The sequence below is a fragment of the Phoca vitulina genome, unplaced genomic scaffold (genome assembly GCF_004348235.1).
Source record: "Phoca vitulina isolate PV1807 unplaced genomic scaffold, GSC_HSeal_1.0 scaffold26, whole genome shotgun sequence".
Lineage (NCBI taxonomy): Eukaryota > Metazoa > Chordata > Mammalia > Carnivora > Phocidae > Phoca > Phoca vitulina.
In genome coordinates, this window is record NW_022589729.1 from 5,624,328 (window position 1) to 5,645,729 (window position 21,402).

Genomic DNA, 21,402 nt, shown 5'->3' on the forward strand with positions numbered 1-21,402 from the left:
CAGCATGCAATACCAGCGACATTTTAGGATCTGTTTCTATCAGAGAGTGGCTCTTCAAGATCGGAGTTCTGTAGCCTGGGTCCTCAACTCGGATTATTTCGGGAGGGTTGGGGGGGGTGGCACTGAAAGTTCTAAAGAACACCTCACACAGCAATCTCTCTTAATCCTTACAACAAGCCTAGGGGAGAATGTGAGTTCTCTCCACTCCACAGCTAAGTCTCAGGAGTAACCAACATGCCCCAGGGCGCAGATCTCAGTGGTCACGCGGGGTCTAACCACTCCACCCACAGTCACCACGCTTCCTACCCAGAACGTGATTGACCCCTGGTCATCTATACACCATCTGGGTACACGCACAGACCTGAGAAAAACTGAGCGGGTTAATACTAATTCTTGTACACAGAGGACTGGCCGCTCGTGGGTTCCACCTGTCTGTTCCCATCAACCACTCACATAGACTCCCCGACCAGGTAACTGAGAGGGGAGGGCCCCTTCCAGCCCAGCCCCCTTAAACAGCGCAAAGTGGGGCAAGAATGTTGGTTCGTGCCAGCACAGGTTTGGTCACCTGGTTCGCAGGTGGCCGTCCATTTCGTCGCCTAGGAATAGAAACCGGGAGCGCTGTGGCAGTGGAGAGCTGGCTGTGTGCCGGCCTGCCTTCCCTACAACCGTCCCCAGCTCTCAGCCCACCTGCAGCTCCCCCTAACACCGCAGGCCCCTGCAGGGACGCAGGAAGCCCCATTAACGAGATCATCGGCGACCCCTTGTGGGGATGAGCGGGTACTGCGAGCAGTCTGCGAATGCACGTGCACACCAACCTTTGTTCAACAGACTGCAAACAGTACCGTATCTTCCCGGGACCATCTATGATTTTGTTCAGAGATATATTTTTGTTGTTGTTGGGGTTAATAAACTACAAACTCATTTAAAAGTTCCTTTGTTAATGCATTTTCTTTTTCAGTGAATAGGAAACATACAACTACTCTAAGGAGCAGGAGGTTCAAGACACTTTGTTTAACTTCAACAGAGGTCACCACACTGGAAGGGTGCGGTGTGAGTGGAAACCTGTAAAGTCCTGTGCACGGTGAGGGCCGCTCATCGTTTACTCTGCCTGGTCTGCTCGTTTACTGGTCAGTGCCCAGGCCGTGATGACAAGCAGGGTCTCTCTCTGGTCACCACTGGGTCCCCACCTTGGGGCACAGGCCACTTCTGAGGCCTCACAACCCACTAACCCGATGGCCAGGTTAAGAATGAAACAGCACAGGGGCGCCTGGGTGGCTCAGGCGTTAAGCGTCTGCCTTCAGCTCAGGTCATGATCCCGGGGTCCTGGGATCAAGCCCCTCATGGGACTCCCTGCTCAGCGGGGAGCCTGCTTCTCCCTCTCCCACTCCCCCTGCTTGTGTTCCCTCTCTCGCTGTGTCTCTCTCTGTCAAATAAATAAATAAAATCTTCAAAAAAAGAATGAAACAGCACTGTGAAGGCAGCTTGGAGGAGGGGAGCCCTAGAGGCTGAGCAGATCTGGGTTGAGTTTTATTTAATGCAGCTTCAGAGAACAGAGAGAAGTGTCTTCAGACTTCTCCTTCTCCCAGAAGGTGTCAAGTTCATAGACTGAGACTATCAACAACCAGAGCCTACCCGGTCACTGTGTACAATATTTTATCATCCATTTTTTAAAATCATATGTATTGCCTTATTCTGATCAACCAGGACGGGTATTATTAGTCCAGTGTTTACCAATAAGGAAACAGGCATCAAGAAGCTAAGTGACTTGCCGAAGTCACACAATCAGCCGGTGATAGAGCCAGATGGGGCTGGGGGTGTCTGTCTCGTCCCACAGTATTACCACTATATCCTTCTGTCTTTAGCTCAACACAGCCTAACACAAGTGGCAAATGTCCTTAATGTCAAAGTATTCATGTGTCCAACAAAACTTTTGCATCTACGAAGCAAACGTGCTTTCCTCTTTCTATTAATTAGGAGCCAGATGTTCTGGAAGCAGCAATGACAGACTCCCACCACACCTTAAGCCCTAGGGATCAGTGCGGACGTCACTCTCCCTTAAGAAAGAAAAGAGTAGGAGGTGCCTGGGTGGCTCAGTCCGTTAAGTGTCAGCTCAGGTCATGATCTCTGGGTCATGGGATCAAGTCCCGCATCGGGCTCCGCACTCAGCTTGGAATCTGCTTGGGACTCTCTCTCCCTGTCCCTCTGTCTCCCCCTCAATAAAATCTGGAAGGAAGGAAGGAAGGAAGGAAGGAAGGAAGGAAGGAAGGAAGGAAGGAAGGAAGGAAGGAAGGAAGGAAGGAAAGAAAGGAAAGGAAGAAAGAAAGAAAGAAGGAAGGAAGGAAGTCCATCTTCCTATTTTCCCACTAGCCAGCAGCCTCCTCTGCACCACCCACTACGAGGATCTTACAGACGTTCAGCAGTGCCAGACATATTTCTCTTTCTCTCATTGCTCTGCCATCCCGCACTCTGCCTGTGGGCGACAGGCTTCAGTGGGTAAGGCTGGCAGAGGTCTCCCCTGTGTCCTCGAAGCAACACAGCCCCTGGGCAGCCGAGGACACAGGAAAATGGAAAGCAGCCTGGCTCCGAGCCACCTGCCCGAGAGCGGAGAAGCTGTTCTGGACACCGCTATTTGCTCTGCTTCCCATGATTTATGTCACGAAGCCCGGCCTTTCTCTTTCTCCGGATTTATGACTACCTGTGCCAGGGAGCGCATAAATTACTACATCTATGGCCATTTCAATCTCCGTAAGAGCTGGGAGACACCTAGGCTGCTGCTTTGTCTCCCGGGGTATTAGGAGCCATTAGGGCGTGACTGCTGGACAGCAGAAAGCCTGTGGAGGATCAGGGGGCCGTGCTGGATCCTGTGACCCCCGCCTGCTTGCCCTCGCTCTGTGTCTGGGTCAATGATCCTCGTTCTGTAAACACAGCTTCCCAATGGAGGCGAGCACGAAAGATTCAGAGGATGGGCCTAAACACCTGAGTGCTTTCAGTGCTGCAGAGACACTAAGTCCAGGGTAACCAAGTAACATGGTGGGGGGAGAGACAAGATGTATAAAAAAGGGTGACGATGGGTTCCCAAAATCACTAAGCGGGTTTGCACATAGACTCATCCAGATCTGTCCTACCCGGCTTATTTCGGAGGGAAGAACACGCCGGCCTGCGCGGGAGGGGGAGCGGCTGATGAGCACAGGGTTCCTGACTCCCAGGATGGGGCTCTCCCCCGCACCCCCCACCACACCCACACCCACCCCCCACCCCCGCCACCTGTCCTTCTCCCTGCAGCGACTCTGTGGCCACAGGAGGTAGGAAGACCAGATTCTGCTTTGTTCTGACCGTGAGTGAATCCATTCTGAAGAACAGCTAGTCTGTCGTCGCTGCTTCTCAAAACCCCGCTCTCCTTACTAATGTTCCAACACACATAGTATTATTACAATCCCCAGACATGCAAACAAGTTAGAAGAATTTTATAGCAAATACCCATTTACCAACCCCCTGGACTCTACCCATAACACTTTACAGACACTTCCTTTTTTTTTTTTTTTAAGATTTTATTTATTTACTTGACAGAGAGAGAGACAGCGAGAGAGGGAACACAAGCAGGGGGAGTGGGAGAGGGAGAAGCAGGCTTCCCGCCAAGCAGGGAGCCGGATGCGGGGCTCGATCCCAGGACCCTGGGATCATGACCTGAGCCGAAGGCAGCCGCTTAATGACTGAGCCACCCAGGCGCCCCTACAGACAACTTCCTTGATCACATTTTTATCCATCCATCAATGCATTATAATTTTTAGCATTTCCAAATAACTCACAGACATCAGTGGACTTCACCTCTAAACAGTTCAGCTGGCACATCATGCCCTAGAGTTAAAACTTTCTTTACTTTTTTTGGGGGGAGGGGGATGTACAAGGTGTGAAATACGTAAATCTCAAGTGTTTTATTGTATTAAGTTCTTCATATTAAGTAATAAATATTAAGTTAAAATGAGAAAGTGAATTATCTTTGTTTTGAGCATTGAGAAATACACAGTGCCCCCTCAAAATGATGAGATTTGCCTTAGGCTGGTCTGTACCCTCTCATGGAATGTTCCCGCAAATCCACGCTCAGTGGTGGGGACCCAGATGGAAAGCAGTTTGCTCTTCAGTTCAAGAATGCCTCTCCTTAATCCCCCTCAACCCAGCTTGTCTGCTTTCACTCCTGACCCGTCTCTGCCTTGTGGCCTGGCCCTCGTGAAGGACACCTGTCTTCTCGGACTACAGGTGCTGGCCGCCGAGGGCAGGCCCAGAGCCTCATGCCTGGGGGTGATTTGCCAGCTGGGACAACAGCCCTCTACCCCAGGGCTTCAGCGGGCCCAGCAACGGCCAGAGAGTAGCTTCTGGAACAGCAAGATCAGCAGAGTAAGATTGGTGTTGATCAAAGGAAACTAACTGGTTGGCCCAAAGAAGGCCACAAGGTTTGTGAGAGAGGGAAGGAGGGCAGGCAGCAGGAGTCACATTCCAGGGCAGTGAGTCTGGTCACACAAACCCCTCCCTGTGCTCTCCCACGATGGTTTTGGAGCCAGATAGCACCAATTGCGTTCCTGCCCCAAGTCTTCTGGGGCTTTGCCCCAAGAAGCTGCCACGGTGGCGCTCCATGCCTTCCCCTCCCCCTCTATCAGAGCCACCCGGGGACACAAGTCAGGGTCAAAGCTGAAGGGCTCGGGAGCTGCAGAGATGAGACCTGAGAGCCCCCCTCCAACCCTACACTGGGCAGATACCACCACTGAAGTTGCTCAGGTCTTCAACTGTCGTTTTAGCAAAAGTAACGCAGGTTGATCACAGAAAGTTTAAAGACTACATATAAGAATATATCTATCTGCGCATAATACCATTACCACAAGAGCACCTCCATTAACATTTTGGTTTATAAACTTTCAGCCCTTTATCACTCATGTGCATTTATATATTTAAAAAGTAAAATCGGGGTGTCTGGGTGGCTCAGTCAGTTGAGCGTCTGACTCTTGGTTTAGGTTCAGGTCATGATCTCAGGGTCCTGGGATGGAGTCCCGAGTCCGGCCTCGTGCTGGGCGTGGAGACTGCTTGAGATTCTCTCTCCCTCTCCCTCTGCCTTGCCCTCTGCTCTTTCTCTCTCTCTCTCAAATAAATAAATCAATCTTTAATAAAATAAAAAAATAAAAGGTAAAATCAAATAAAAAAATAAATACTCTATATGCTATTCTGTAATTAACTTTTAAAAATCCATGTTATTTTAACTATCTTTCTATGCAATTTAACTTATTCTCTGTATCTTTCACTTAAAATTTTTTTATTTTTTTATTATGAATATTTTAGAGTAAAGATAAAAGTAGAAATGCTGCAATGAATCCCCATGTAATTATCACTCATATTCTATTAATCAAGGCTTTGACACATTTTTCCATGTGACCTTTTTTTTTTTGCTAAAATAATATACAGCACTTCCCAGACATCGTGTCAATTCCCCTACTTACTTCAGCACCCTTCCCCAAAATACATGGAGAAGTTCTTACATCACAATGCCATTATCACACCTAATACATTTTTGGTGTCATCTAATACTCACTTCATAATATAATTTGCCTAAATATCTAAACAATGCATTTCTTAAGTTGGTTTGTTTGAATCATGAACTCTAAATGAGAAATAAAATTATTTATGCAAGCAGGCATTCTAGGAACCACGGCCCCCAGGAATGCTGCCCAAGTTACCCAGTCACTGGGACCCCCTGCAGTGTTAAGACTGTATGTTCATGGTATTTTCACCACTTCTAGAGAGATCAAGCTGCCTAGTCCTACCTCTTCAGGGTCTCCAGCGGCTCCTTCCTGCTCATGACGCCGGTGTCTGGGTCCACCGTGGTTAAAATGCACCTGGACACACACATAGCATCATACAAGGGACAAAGCAGAATGGCCTTGGCCCTCCCCTCCTTCTCCCTGCCAGGGGTGGAGGAGCCTTACCTGGAACAAGCCGTTATTCTTTTCATTATCACGTCGCCAATAAGCAGCTCATCCCACGAATCCTAGGGGACAAAGCACAAAATTCCTATGAGCCCTTCTGAGCCCTTGCCCGGACACACCTGTGTAGGGACTTCACATGAGGTGCCGCCTAGTGAAGCCACTTACGCCCAAGATGGCAGACGTCTACGTCAGCCCTGAGAAGCCACACACCCTCCTGTCCCCTCTCTGCCTGTGACATGTCTGTTCATCTTCCCGAAGTGAAAGGCTCCCTCTGCTCTCTGTGATTGGAACTCCCCTCGGACAGATGCCACTGGGCTCGAGGAGTGGGGAATGGAAGGCTTGGGGTCCCCAGAGGGCATGGGGGACAGAGAGGGTGTGGAGGGGGCATCACTCTAAATTGTGCAGCCTCTGGTGGATTTAGACCCTGAGGTTGGTGGGTTTACCTCGCATCTCCCCTGGCGGATCCGAACAGAACAGATCGAGGCGGGGCCCAACGTCCTTATCTCTGCATCTCCCCTGGCATGTGAACAAAGCGCTCCAGCCCGGCAGGCTCCTCAGGCATTGGCCCACAGCCTGGGTCACTGGTGCCTCCTTTTCAGGACAAATCAAATCAATGGACGTGGTGCCCCCTCAAATCCAGCAGGGGAGATAGGAAAAGTTAACGATCGATTTATTTTTTAAAGTTCCAAAAACTTTGAGCAAAAGCACTGTGAGGTCGTACACTGTGCGTGGGTCTAACTGCACAGGCAAGAACTGATCTGGAGGTTGAGAGGAACAAAGCCTCGGATTGCTCTGCTCAGGGGAGGTTTTATGGAAAAGATAGGATTTGAATGGAACCTTCCAGAACAGAGACTCTGGAAGGCACAGAAGAAGGGTGAGGAGGCTCAGGGAATGACTAGAAGGAAGACACTGAGGAGACAAAGGACATGCGATCATAGTCCTGATCTTCCCACCCTGGGAGACAAGTGCCACTACCTGAGGGCTGAAGACAAAAATTCTTGACTTAAAACCAACCTGCCCAGAACTTTGTTGGTCACAAGCCAGAAAGAGACCTGCAGACTCAGAACTCTGAGAGTGTGTATCATTCTTGCTAATACGTACTGTAGTTTTTAATTATAAAATGGGTCTCTTAGCTGCAGATGTCACAAGGATCCCAAAAAGTTTGGGCACCCGGACTAGAGCAGCCCCAGCGTGTTCTGTGTGCGTCTGCCCACCAGGGGGCACTGTGGTCATAAAAAACATAAAAGATCCAAAAGGAGAAATGTGGGTGGTTCTGGTTAGGAAATTAATTTATTATTCACTAAAGAAGTATTTCCAGAGCCCCTTTTAGGTTAGGGATTGAGTCACAGATAAATAAGGTAAAAAATTCCACCATAAGGAAAGCCAGAGATGTAAACGGGTCTAAGGCCTGAGCCTTGGGATACTCTGAGCCTGAGCAGACCCTTGGGGGCCGTCAGCTCCCGTCCAGTCTGGGTCGATAACACCCCTGGGGTCACCTAACAGCCTGCGCTCACCCCCTTCCTGGCATATCTCGCTGGCCTGTTCACAGTCTGATAACCTGGGACTGTGATCTCCTTGGAAGAAGCAGCCATTCTTCTTCAATCCTGTTTTTCCATGGGTCACCCACAGTGCAGGGGACACAGGGGCACCAACTCACAGTGGGATGAGTGACACACTATGACAAAATGAGCTCAGCCAAAATGTTGCATTAACATCCGACTTAAAATGTAAAATGTTCCCAGTTAGGGAGCGCTCAGAGTTAGATGGAAATGAAGGCTTCCAGAACAAGATTCCGTTCAAACAAATCGAAATCTGAGGTCCTACTCTGGGCTGTCTCCTCTGCACTCAATTTCATCTACATCTGACCACCTCCAAACTCTGGGGTAGCAAACGTCATCAACAAGACCCAGGGCTCAAGGATCGCAGGGGGAAGGAAGCTTAAGTAGGTCATAGCTGGGGGAATGCCTGAGCCATGCACCTTCACTCTGATTGTAGGACAGAAACCCTCCCCCACCTCTCTCTGACACTTTCTACCTCTAGGAGCTTTTCCGCAGATTATCCACCTTGATTCTGACAGCTGCCGTCAGGGGAGGGGCCAGCTGAAATCATTTGCATTTAACGGGTGCAGGAAGCAGGGGCCTCGAGGGGGGTAAGGACCTGTCCAGGGTCACACAGCCACTTAGTGAAGCAGGTGGATTCAAATCCGGTGCCCCAACCTCATGCACGCCCCCTCCAATGCTCAGAGTTCCTTTGGGCCCTGGGACAGTCTGGGTTCAAGACCCAGGTCCTCCACTTCTTGCCATGGGGTAGCCTGGGGCGAGCCAGGTCACCCCCCCCCCCCCCCGGCCTCTCCTCTCCCCCTTATAAAAGGGGAATGATGACTTTCATCTCCCTGGGCTGCAAAGCACAATGTGAGCATTAAATGGAAGCCCTCCCCCTCCTTTCTCTTTCCCTGAGAAGGAAAACCCTCCAGAGAAACTGCTTTCCTGGCCACAGCTGGTGCGAGACGAATATCAATGAGATGGTCAAAGGCAACTCACACTGATTTTTCCCTCTTGTCTGAGTCCGACTGAACTGGGCAGGATGTGAGCAAGGGCAGACGAGCTCCCCTGTCACTGTGGAACACGGAGGGAGCCCAGTCCAGGCTGTCAGGGAGAGAGCACGTTTCCCACCTCACACTAGGAGCTGACCTGCCATCTTTGGGAGACATGATACACTCGGAGCGTTTCACATAAAATGTCAGAGGTGGATTTGGAGTTACTTCTGTTGCCCTACTGACTGACACTGCATTTATACTTTTCATAAGTTACCTCAGCCAAACTGATCCTTTAACAAGCCTGTAAGGCAATCCTAGGCAGAAAGGACCACCCCATTCTCCAGGGGGGTAAAGGAGCCTCAGAGGGAGCGCACAGAGTCCTACAGGGGCCAGCGAGGAAGCTGACAGCCGACCTCAGAGCCTCGGGTTTGAGTGTGGGCTTCAAACCTCTGGACTGCTTCTTTTTTTTTTCTTTTTTAAGATTTTATTTATTTATTTGACAGAGAGAGACACAGCAGGAGAGGGAACACAAGCAGGGGGAGTGGGAGAGGGAGAAGCAGGTTCCCCACTGAGCAGGGAGCCCAATGCAGGGCTCGATCCCAGGACCCTGGGATCATGACCTGAGCCGAAGGCAGACGCTTAACAACTGAGCCACCCAGGCCCCCTAGACTGCTTCACCAAACCCCCAGGCCACCAATCTCTGCCTTCATGGTTGACAAGGGAGAGAACCAAACGAAACATCCAAAGACAATGACAAAGGTAAATCTGCCGCCAGAATCATGTGGCCCTCGTGCTAAGCCGCAGCGCAGACATCTGAGTGCAGATCGAAGGTGACACTGGAAGAATTTTAGGGTAGTTCCATCTAGCTTGGGGACTCCGCTCCCACACCCCAACAGCCATACTGTAAATGCCTGTCTTCTCCTGGGGCCATCGGTTAAATAGGAAAGCCAACTTCAACAAGACATGAGCGCACCCTGCATTTGATCCGTGGCCCACACACATCATGTATTTTATGCTACATAAATTTGGCTCAAAAACTACTCTACCTACTGAGAACTGTCCTTAGAAGTCTCAGACCCAGAACTGCCCCAACACCAGCATGTCATTTATATTTGCGCCCTCCGTGCAGAAGTCTGCATTGATTCGATGCCCAAGAAATCAAAACTCTGAATTGTCTAGCATACAACCAATAATTAGTGAATTCTTCAGAATAATCTAATGCAACATCAGAGATCTTATACCTTAAAAAAAAAAAAAAAAGTTAATTCCAAGAAAAGGGACAAGGAAGGCATCACATTACCTCTGCATAAACACCACACCCTGAAATTACAATATTGGGCCTGAAGTTAGTCACTTTAACTTTCTTCTCCAGCCTGGAATTGAGATCTGCCAACGAAGCCTCAGAAAGGATCAAGTATGGGCTGGCATCTGAGTACGCAATCTGGTAAGGAAATAGAAATGGTTAGAACGAGGCACACAGAGGTCACGTGTGTCTAGTTCCTGGAACCCTCTCTTCCCTGGCCCCACCCCTGTGTGCACACGCACGCACAAACACGCACACACAAACACACACACACGCTGTTTCTAAATATTTCTTTTAGTTCTTTATATAGAAAAGTCATAGTGGTTCAAAAGTCTTAATTAGCCTTGCAGATAACAGGATTTACATGATGGAATGAAGAGAACATGGCCTTGGGATCAAGAGCTGCCACTGGCCAAGTGCCCGTAAGGAAGTCACTCCACCTTTCCAAGCCTCAACTTCCCCAATGTTGATGGGCTTGATGACCTCAATACGGGTGATAAAAATACTCACTGCTTCCCTGGATACCTATTTTTTAATGCAACATGCAAATCAACATCAAATCCGTTTACTGACCATTTATATAGTTTTTTTTTTAACGGCCATAATAATTGTGCTACCAACCCTCCTTTTATGATGAATCCTTACAGCCTTATTCCTGAAAGGGCCAACCTGGTCACTTGAAGTCTGTGGATCTCCATACTCCCACACTCATTTGCCTAATTGTGATCTGCCAATTGCAATCACACTGTAAAAAGGTTGGACTCCACACACAACTACAGAATAGAATGGAAAAGATCCGGATGTAGAACAGTTTTGAAACCCTGTCGGCACTGGAAGCCTTACGTAAGTAGGAAGGTAGATGCCCATGGGAAAAATGCAAGAGTCCCCCAAATCAAGAAACACAGATGAAGCTTCCAAAGGAAGGGCTTTCTTTTTGCCTATTGTTTATAATCCCCAGCCGCTGCTCAGGCCAAGCTTCCTGGCAAAAATGACAGAGCGGAGCTCAGCAGACAGGCTGCCCCACCTGATGAGCTCTGCACCCCTGAGGAAGCCGGTCTTCCACAGGACACACCAAAGGCCAAAGCCCAGGGATGCTCCTCTGACCTGGTCGGTGGGCCGGAACACGTCCAATATTTGGTGAGAATTTCTCGGTCGCAGGTGAGGCTCAAAGTGCACCAGGCGATACGGCTGCGTCTTCAGGAAGCTAGTTATCCACTGGGCCGCCGCCTCCCCACAGTCCCTGCCCTCGATCTCCAGGCCGTGCACTCTGCAGGGGGCGGCGGGAGCAAAGAACGGCCGTGGCTTTGAAAATCTGGACACCCTAGCATGTCCTACACATATCCGAAAGGCTGGGATGTCACTGCGATTCTTGAATTATCAGGAAACATCATTTTAGCCTGGCCCTGCCTCCCAACCCCTGTGTAAGGCTCAATGAAGTCAGTTTCAAGCCTTGCTTTCCCCAGTTTTATAACAGAGTGATGCATACCTGCACCTCCCTATCTGGATGCATGGGAGAATAAAATAAGATCACAGGTTTGAAAAGATAACAGAGTTCTCCAGAAGAAAACGAATACATCAATATAAAGTAAACTAACAATTACTGCAAAATCTGGTTCACCCAGCTAGATAGCAACCACGAATCTTCACTAATAGGCCTAGCTAAACGTTACCAGTATGATGATAATGAAACTAGACGCAGCAATGTATGTGAAAATGTTCTATAAAATCTAAAACATTATAGACAACAATAATAATCTGATTTGATTTGATTGCTAGCAGTAAGCGTGGGATTTGAAGTCTCCCCTGCCGCACACATACAGGATGCAGAACTGCATGGCAGCTGTTATGTGTCTCACAGCTCAGAGAGGAAAGAAACAGTATAGGCTGGTGTTTCCCATGTGTAGGACCATTACTACTGTGGGTATTCAAGATAAGACTTGTACTTGGGTACAACAGGAAAGAATGGTGAGTTGCACAGAGAGAACGTGATTCTGTTCAGTTTCACGATAGTAAGGCTTTAACTTCTAGCAACACGTGATAATCATCTCTTTTTAAAAAGAAAGAACGGACCTCAGGTCCAGAGACTTCTGCAGGCAATATTTCTAGCTAGAATTAGGTAACATTCCACTTATAGCATATATTTTTTAAAGATTTTACCTATCCATTTGAGAGAGAGAGCGCGCACGCACAAGCAGGGGAAGAGCAGAGGGAGAAGCAGACTTCGTGCTGAGCAGGGAGCCCCATGTGGGACTCGACCCCAGGACCCTGGGATTATGACCTGAGCCAAAGGCAGATGCTTAACTGACTGAGCCACCCAAGTGTCCTGAGAGACACGTTTCTTATGGAATTAAAATACTTTGATATTTTATTACTGAAGATGTATGTAAATGAACTCACTACACATCCTGTACAATAAGAAAATACTAAGAATAAGAAAAAAAAAATTAATTAAATAAATAAATGCCTTTAAGGTCTTTTTTAAAAGCTGAATCAATTTGAAGGAAAACATTAAATAAATACAGTTGACTCTTGAACCACGTGGAGGTTAGGAGCATCAACCCTCCATGCAGTGGAAAATCCACATATAACTGTTGACCCCCCCCAAATTTAACTACTAATAGCCTACTGTTGACCAGAAGCCTTATGGGTAACATATAAACCAGTGATGAACACATATTTTGTATGCTATATGTATTATTTATTGTATTCTTACAATAAAGAAAAGAAAATATTATTGAGAATCATAAAGAAGAGGAAATAAATTTATAGGACTGCACTGTATTTATTGAAAAAAATCTGCATGTTCAAATCCACAGAGTTCAAACCTGTGTTGCTCAAGGCTCAGTTGGATGCCCGAGACCCAGCATAAAGCATGGCTGGGTGGTACCAATGCCTGAAGTTTGGGAAAGAGGAGAGAATCAGGTAGACCTACTTGGGGGTGCATCCTGTTCCCACAAATGACTAGCTCCAGGACCTTGGTTTTATCTCTTACTTTGTGCCTTAGTTTCTTCATCTATATAATGGGGATAAAATCACAACCTTCTTATGAGGAGCAGGGATCATCTATACAAAGTCCCCCAAACAATTCTGAGGTTTCGGATGTGCTCAGTAGATGGTAGTGATTATTCTAGTTTTGGGGTTTTTTTCCCAGTTATTTCAAGTGAGCTTTCTTCATAGCAGTCTCTTATGAATTCTTTGTATTTCTGTGGTATCAGTTCTAATGCTTCCTCTTTCGTTTCTGATTTTATCTGAGTCTGCTCTCATTTCTCTTAATCTAGCTAAAAGTTTGTCAATTTTATCTTTTCAGAAAACCAGCTCTTATGTGTGCCAACTGTCCTCAAATTTTTAAAAAATAGGGGCGCCTGGGTGGCTCAGTCGTTGAGCGCCTGCCTTCGGCTCAGGTCATGATCCCAGGGTCCTGGGATCGAGCCCCGCATAGGGCTCCCTGCTCAGCGGGAAGCCTGCTTCTCCCTCTCTCACTCCCCCTGCTTTCATTCCCTCTCTCACTGTGTCTCTCTCTCTTGAATAAATAAATAAAATATTTTTTAAAAAAAGTAAAAAAAAATTTTTTTTTAAATAAAAATAGACCAGCTCTCTATTTTGTTCACCTTTTCTATTATTGTTCTGGCCTCTGTTTCATTTATCTTACCAAAGACCTGCTCTGATCTTTGTTATTTCCTTCCTTACGTTAACTTCGGGCTTAGTGTGTTCTTTCTCTAACTCTTTGAGGTATAAAATTCAGCTGTTTATTTGAGATCTTTCTTTTTTTCTAATGCCAGCATATATCACTATAAACTTCTCCCTGAAAACTGCTTTTGCTGCATCCCAGAGGTTTTGGTAAGTTGTGTTTCCATTTTCGATTGTTTCAAGACGTTTTCTTACATTTCCCTTTCGATTTCTTCTTTGACTCACTGGTTGTTTAGAAGCGTACTGTTCAACTTCTGTACGTTTGTAAACTTTTCAGCTTTCCTCCTATTTTCATTTCCAATTTCATACCATTGTGGCTGTAAGAAAATATATGATATGATCTCAGTCTTCTTAGGTTTGCTGACTTTGTTTCGCGACTTGTCACAGGATCTACGCTGGAGAAGGCTTCTTGTGTGCTTGAGCAGAACATGTATCCTGTTGCTGTTGGAGAGAATGTTCTGTAAATGTCTGTTAGGTCCACTTAGTGTCAAGTATGGCTCAAGGCCAACATTTCATTAGTGATTTTCTCTCCACATGATCTATCCATCGTTGAAAGTGGGATACCGAAGTCCGGACTATTGCTGTCTTGTCCACTTCTGTTAGTATTTGCTTAATATATTTAGGAACTCCGAGGTGAGGGGGGGCGGCATATATATTTATGACTTGTACATATTTTTGATGAATTTATACCTTTTCGGGGCACCTGGGTGGCTCAGTCAGTTGAGCATCTGCCTTCGGCTCAGGTCATGATGTCAGGGTCCTGGGATCAAGCCCTGTGTCTGATTTTCTGCTCAGCGGGGAGTCTGCTTCTCCCTCCCCCCCTTCCCTATCCCACCCCCCCCCCCCCCCAGCTTGTGCTCGCTCTCTCTCAAATAAATAAAATCTTAAAAAAAAATTTATCCCTTTTCATAATATAATGTCCTTTTTTGTCTCTTATTACAATCTTTGCCTGAAAGTCTATTTTGTTTGATTAAATACAGAAACCCTTGCTCTCTTTTGGTTTTTGGTTTCCATGTGTGTAGAATATCTTTTCTTAACCCTTCACTCAGAGCCTATGTGTGTCCCTAAAGTTGAAGTGAGTCTCTATGAGGCAGCATATATATGGGTCTTGTTTATCCATCCAGCCTCTGTGCCTTTGATTGGAGAATTTAATCCATTTCCATAAATTATTAATAACTAGGGGCTCCTGGGTGGTGCAGTCAGTTAAGCATCCAACTCTTGATTTCAGCTCAGGTCGTGATCTCAGGGCCGTGAGATTAAACCACCACGTCGGACTTCACGCTTGGTGTGGAGACTGCTTAAGATTCTCTCTTGCCTTCTCCTTCTGCCCCTCCCCCCACCAGCTGTTGAGCACACTTGTGCACTGTCTCTAAAAAAAAAAAATTATTGATAAATAAGGACCAATTAATGCCATCTTATTATTTTCTAGCTGACTTGTAATTCCCTTGTTCCCTTCTTCCTCTTTTTCTATCTTCCCTTGTAAATTGATGGTTTTCCATAGTGAAATGCTTTGATTCCCTTCCCTTTATCTTTTATGATTCCACAGCGGATTTTTTGCTCTGTGATTGTCATAAGGTTTAATTAAAACATCTTATAGATACAGCAGTCTATTTTATGCTGATAATTTAATTTTGATCTCATACAAAAACTCTACTCTTTTACTTCCCACTCCCTTTAATGATTCTGATGTCACAATTTACCTGTTTTTATATCACATATTTATTAACAAATTATTGTAGCTACAGTCGTAATACTCTTGTCATTTAACCATTATGCTAGACTTAAGTGATTAACACACCACATATTACAGCATTCGAGTATTCTGAATTTGATTTTGTGTTTATTTTTTATTTACTTCTTCTGGTAATCTCTACACCCAACACGGAGCTCAAATTCATGACCCCAAGATCAAGAGTCACATACTCTACCAACTGAGCCAGCCAGGTGCCCCAATTCTGTGTTTACCTTCATCAGTGTGTTGTATATTTTCATATGCTCTCATATTAGCATCTTTTCCTTTCAGCTTGAAGAACTTCTTTCAGCATTTCTTGTGAGGCAGATGCAGTGGTGATGAACTCCCTCAGCGTGTGTTTGTCTTGGAAAGTCCTTATCTGTCCTTCACTTCTAGAGGCTAGCTTTGCTGGAGAGAATATTCTTGATTGGCAATATTCTTGATCATCCCACTCTCAACTAGCCTGTAAGGTTTCTGCTGAGAAGCTGGCTGATAGCCTTATGAGGGTTCCCTTGTAAGTTACAAGCTTCTTGTCTCTTGCTGCTTTTAAGATTCTTTTTCTTTGATTTACGAACTTGGCGATGCAAAGGTCTCCCCAGATTTAGGAAGTTCTCAGCCACTACTTCTTTAAGTAAATTTTCTGCCACTTCTCCTTTTTTCTTCTTCGGGAACTCCAATAATTCACCAATTCTTTTAATGGTAATCCATAGAGCACATTGGCTTTTTTCACTCTTTTTCATTCTCTTTAATTTAATTCTCTTTAATTCTCCTCTGACTGGATAATTGAAAGATCTGGTCTTCAGTCCCAAAGATTCCTCTGTTTCCTTGACCCATGTTGCTGTTATAACACTCTAGTGCATTTTTCATTTCATTCATTTTATTCTTCAGCTCCAGAATTTCTCTGTGGCTCTTTTTTTTTTTTTTTAATCATTTCTATCTCTTTGTCTCACTTCTCACTTTGCCCATTTATTATTTTCCTGTTTTCACTGAATTGTCTCTCCATGTTTTCTTGCATCTCATGGATGGGGTTTCCTTAAAACAGCTATCTGAGTGCTTTATTGGGTAAATAATATACCTCCATGTCTTTGAAATAGGTTACTAGGTTCCTATGCTCTCTTGGTGATGTCATGTTTCATTGACTTTTCATGTTCCTTGGGGTTTTGTATTGCCGTTTTCATATGTGAGTGGGAGTTACCTCCTCCAGTCTTTACCAACTGCCTTCCGTAGAGAAGATTCATAAATACCCACAATATGAGGCCCTTATATTAGCACAACTTGTTCTCTGCCTTTTTCCTTTCTCTTCCCACATTTCTCCAATGTTCTGCGCAGCCTCAGCTGTGTCATTGGGTCCAACATTCCACTGACACACTGTCCCAAAAAATCCAAGCCAAAAAAAAAAAAAAAAAATCCAAATGTTCCTAAAACTTTCGACAAAGATAATGTAGGCATGGTTTGAGGCTATTTGCCTGAATAATCCATATAATGGCCCTAATTCTCTGTATCCCATTAGTGGCTGGCATGGCTTGTAAGAAAATCAAGCAACAACCTCAACAGTAAAAACAGGTGTACTGGCTATGATCATGACCTTTTGAAAGTGACCCCAGCACCCCAAGACTCATGAGAAATCTTTAAGAGACTGTGGGCTGAAGTTACAACTCCTTCACAAGAGAATGGCCTGTGCTGCCAAAGAAACCCAGGTCCGAAAGGTCCTTGACATCTTCACCCTAAGAGTCTGTAAACTATTGTAACATGTTTAAACCTTCTCATTTTGCAATTTCCAAACATGCTCTTGTTTAGTCTTTGAGTGTGGACCAAAGAGCCTGTATGGGGCCATGAAAAAAGTTTCCACATAATTCCAAAAGAATAATTAAGTGGAAAAAAATAACCACAAGAAAGTATGGGTAGATACCTAGTCATGACAAAGAAACGGGAACCAGGATGTGAACAAATATATAATACAAATTGCAACAGACATGTTAAAAAGTTTGCCTCAGGGACAGCTGGCTGGCTCGATCCGTGGAGGATGCAACTCTTTGATCTTGGGGTTGTGCATTCAAGCCCCAGGTTGGGTATAGAGCCTACTTAAAAAAAAAAGTAAAAATAAGAAGTTTGCCTTGGACAATAAATTAAATGCAAATCATAGCAACAAGAAACTGCCATCTTTTTCCTATAAAAATGGCCAAATATTTTTGAACATAGTGGTCAGAATGCAATTAGACAGAGATGCCCATAAAAATACTGGTAGCTATACTAATTGGTATAACCATTCTGCAAAACTATTTAGCAACATATATCAAAAGTCTATAGTTTCTTGTTTCTAGCAAAACCACTGCTAAAAATTTTTTCCTAAGGAAATAATAAGCATTTTGAACAAAGATTTACACCAAGGTTTTTTCACATTCTTCTTCACACCTGGAAATAATGGAAAACAATCCAAATATTTAATTGTGGGAACATGTTAAAATGCATTATAAGACACACCCTCAGAATGAAATAGTAGGCCAAACTGTTATTTTTGAAGATTTTGAACAATATGAAAAGGTGGGGCACCTGGGTGGCTCAGTCGTTAAGCGTCTGCCTTTAGCTCAGGTCACGATCCCAGCGTCCTGGGATCAAGCCCTACATCGGGCTCCCTGCTCAGCGGGAAGCCTGCTTCTCCCTCTCCCACTCCCCCTGCTTGTGTTCCCTCTCTCACTGTGTCTCTCTCTCTCAAATAAATAAATAAAATCTTTAAAAAAAAAAAAACAATATGAAAAGGTACTCAACATATCAAGTATATGGCAGTATTCAAGACTCTGATTTTTATATTATTTCTTTTAAAGTATTAACTACAAAGACAGAAAACATCAGAATACAGTTATATATTATAGTTACCTCACAGGTTTTTCTTTACTCCTTTTTTTAGTATTTTCCAGTTTTTCAACTACGAATATGTATTACATTTATAATTTAAAAAAACCCATCAAATTAAAATAAGAACACATTATGTCTGAAACTCTAAAATATTACAGAAATTAGATGGGTATTGCATCTTATAAACTTCTGGGAATCTTTAGATATTTTTCAGCTAACTCAGGTCTACATTTTTTGATGTGATGTTATTTTCTATGATAGGTTATGGACTCCATTCAGCGTTCACAATGCATTTTAATTCAAGATGCAGAAACGATGACAAGAGTAAAATTAGACCAAATTCTAATTTCCCCATGATGGGATAAAAAATCACCTCGAGACATCAGGTCTCAGAAGCAAAGCTAGTTTTCTTAGACTGTTTCCTTACAGCCCTTCTAATGTCGGGGAAAGAGCCTCTCTACAAAGCCCCTTCACGGCTGAAATCTCCACCCTCGCTATCACGCAGACAGAACCCTGCGCACATGCAAGTCGGATCACTCTCCTGGTTGCAGCGGTCTTTTCTATCTTAGAACGTCCTTTCATTAGTACTAAATATCACAGTTCACAAAAACATTTGTGACTCCCTTCCTAACTCAGATATGGAAGGTTCCCAGTCTCTCCAAGCGTAACAGGGCAAGTCCGATGGTAATACCTAGATCTCATCTCACGCCTTCCCGGACACTGTCCACCGTCACTCCCACCTCATCTCTGTCCTTCCTCCTCTGGTGGTGGTATTTTCTCCACCCCTGCCTTACCTGCACTTGCACACCGCATTCGTGGCCGGTGTCTTGAGGGGCAACTGCAGGTCCTTCGTGTAGGCTGCACTGAGAGTCAGGGCATCACCCTCACAAGTCAGGGAAATCAGGACCAGACGAGGCTCCTGTCGAGCTGTAACCATGTTCCCCTTCTCATTGATCACCAGCCAAAACCTGCCATGTTCAAAACACAAGATACGCATGGCCCACCATGACGGGCGGTCAGTCTCTGTGGGAGCTTCAGGCATATAAATGTCCTCTTTGATTTCCTCCCTGTCAGCTTGGTGTGTGTGAGTTTGTGTGTGTGTGTGTGTGTGTGTGTCTGCCTGTCTATCCTTAAACACCAACTCAGCAGCACAGCAAGACTGAGTCTGTCTGTTAATTTCAAAGGGTTTAGGAACCGGTCAAGCATCCAATACATATAATAGCTTCGGAACATTCTGAGCTCCTGGATGGCACAGAAATCAAAGATGTTATTATATTTTCATCTCAGCTGCCAGAAATTCTGACCACTTTCATTAAACATGCCCCAAAAAGATGACAAGAAACTATTTCCTGGAAAGACGTCAAGAGCACAAGGAAGCACCGTGCCCGCACACAGTAGGCCCTGGGCTCCTGCAGTGAAATAACAAGACTGTTGCTCTGTTGTTCTCAGAGCACGGAGCTCAGTGGGACAGCACAGGATGCCACTCACACCTTACCAAATCCACCCCTACCTTTTTAAAAAATTCATGTTTCGATATTCAGGGCGGTGAATTCTGCAATTTGCTCAAAGGTCTATTGTTACTATGGCCAAAAATTTTTCTGGCACAACACTCCTGATCTAGAGGCACTTCCCAGAAAAAAAAAAAAAAAAAAGATAAATGGAGAAATAAGAGCAGTCGAAAACGGTTTCAGGGGTGGGAGGTGGGGAGTCATTTGTATAGGTTATTTCTCAGCTACTGAGGAAGGAGAACATATTGACATGTTGGTAATTTCAATTCACACCGGGCCAAGTGATTACAGGTATAGAAGTGAGCTGTGCTTTTGGGGTCCATAAACATAACATGCCAGTGAAGACGTGAGGTTGTTAAAGAGCTTCCTTGCATCACCTCCAGCAGGTCATCATGGCTGAGATGTTTCAGCTACACTGGAAAAACAAGGTTAGTGGGAGCCCTTTCCTCAACTGCCCGTTTATCAGTCCTCATCCTGGACCCAGACAGAGCCCTGCCCTGCTCCAAATCTTTTGTACCAGCACACGAATATTCTTCTTCATGTAATAATTCTTCCAGGTAATGATGGAAGCCTGATCTTTCCTTTCTTTTTAATATTTTAAAGTAATCTCTATGCCCAACAGGGGGCTCAAACTCATGACCCCAAGATCAAGAGTCTCAGGCTCCTCCCACTGAGCCAGCTGGGCATCCTGGCAGTCTGACCTTTCTAAACCACCAATCTAGTCATGTCACCTCCCTCATGAAAAATCCCTTCATGGCTCCTGCTTTCAGGATAAAACCCTAACTCTTCGACAAGGCAGGCAAGGCCCTTCATAACCCAGCTGCCCTCCCAGCCATTCACAACTCCCTGTGCCCTCACGCAGGCCAGCCTTTTTCTTTTTTAGTTTTTTTATTGTGGTAAAATATATACAACATAAAGCGCCTGGCATGCTCTTAAGTATATCCAAAAGGATTGAAACCAGGGCCTCACACAGACACTTGCACACTGATGTTCATAGCAGCATTATTCACAACACCAAAACATGGAAACAACATCAACAGAGAACAGATATTTTTTCAATGTGTTTTTTAATCATTTTAGGTGCACAATTAAGTGGCATTAAGTACCTTCACAATGTTATGCAACCATCACCCCTATCAATTTCCAAAACTTTATCATCCCAAATAGAAACTTTGAACCCATTAAGCAATAACTCCCCATTTCCCCTCTCCCCCTGAGCCCCTGGTAAACTCTAATCCACTTCCTGTCTCCATGAATTTGCCAATGCAGCTATTTCATATAATTAGGATCATATATTTGTCCTTTTGTGCCTGACTTATTTCACTTAACATAATGCTTTCAAGATTTATCTATGCTGTAGTGTGTATCAGAACTCTGTTCCTTTTTGTGGCCAAACAATATTCCATTGTGTATAGATGTTGTTTATCCATTCACCTGCGGGTGGATATTTGGGTTGATTCCATCTTTTGGCCACCGTGAGTAATGCTGCAGCGATCACTGGTGTAGACGTATCTGCCTGGTTTCAATTCCTTCCGGCAATTCCCTAAGAGTACACTCACCTTTTCCCCAGCATACCTCCCCTCCAAGTCCAGGGTCTTTACCCAGCTTACTCCATGTCTCTCTCTCTCTAGAATGTTCCTCTCCCAATTTACTTGCCTGGAAAGTTCATAATTTTGAATATTCAGTTCAAGCTATGATGTTATTCCTGCCCACCCCAGGCAGTTTCTGGTGCTCCTTCTCTGCGCTCCCTGGTACTTGTCACACTGAGTCCAGTAAGCTTTTGTTTGCTTCTCCTGATCACACTTCGTGGTAGT

At 45.1% G+C, this 21,402-nt stretch overlaps 1 protein-coding gene across 1 annotated transcript in view; it reads right to left on the reverse strand.

The window, feature by feature from the left end:
* The window catches only part of MTARC1 (mitochondrial amidoxime reducing component 1), a 30,429-nt gene that overhangs the window by 7,600 nt on the left and 1,427 nt on the right, over window positions 1–21,402 (reverse strand). The window contains exons 2-6 of the mRNA XM_032422235.1: window positions 18,875–19,048; window positions 10,913–11,075; window positions 9,806–9,946; window positions 5,970–6,031; window positions 5,808–5,879 (exon numbers count right to left, since the gene is read on the reverse strand). Of these exons, the coding sequence (XP_032278126.1) occupies window positions 5,808–5,879; window positions 5,970–6,031; window positions 9,806–9,946; window positions 10,913–11,075; window positions 18,875–19,048 (612 nt within the window). The remainder of the gene's footprint in view (window positions 1–5,807; window positions 5,880–5,969; window positions 6,032–9,805; window positions 9,947–10,912; window positions 11,076–18,874; window positions 19,049–21,402) is intronic.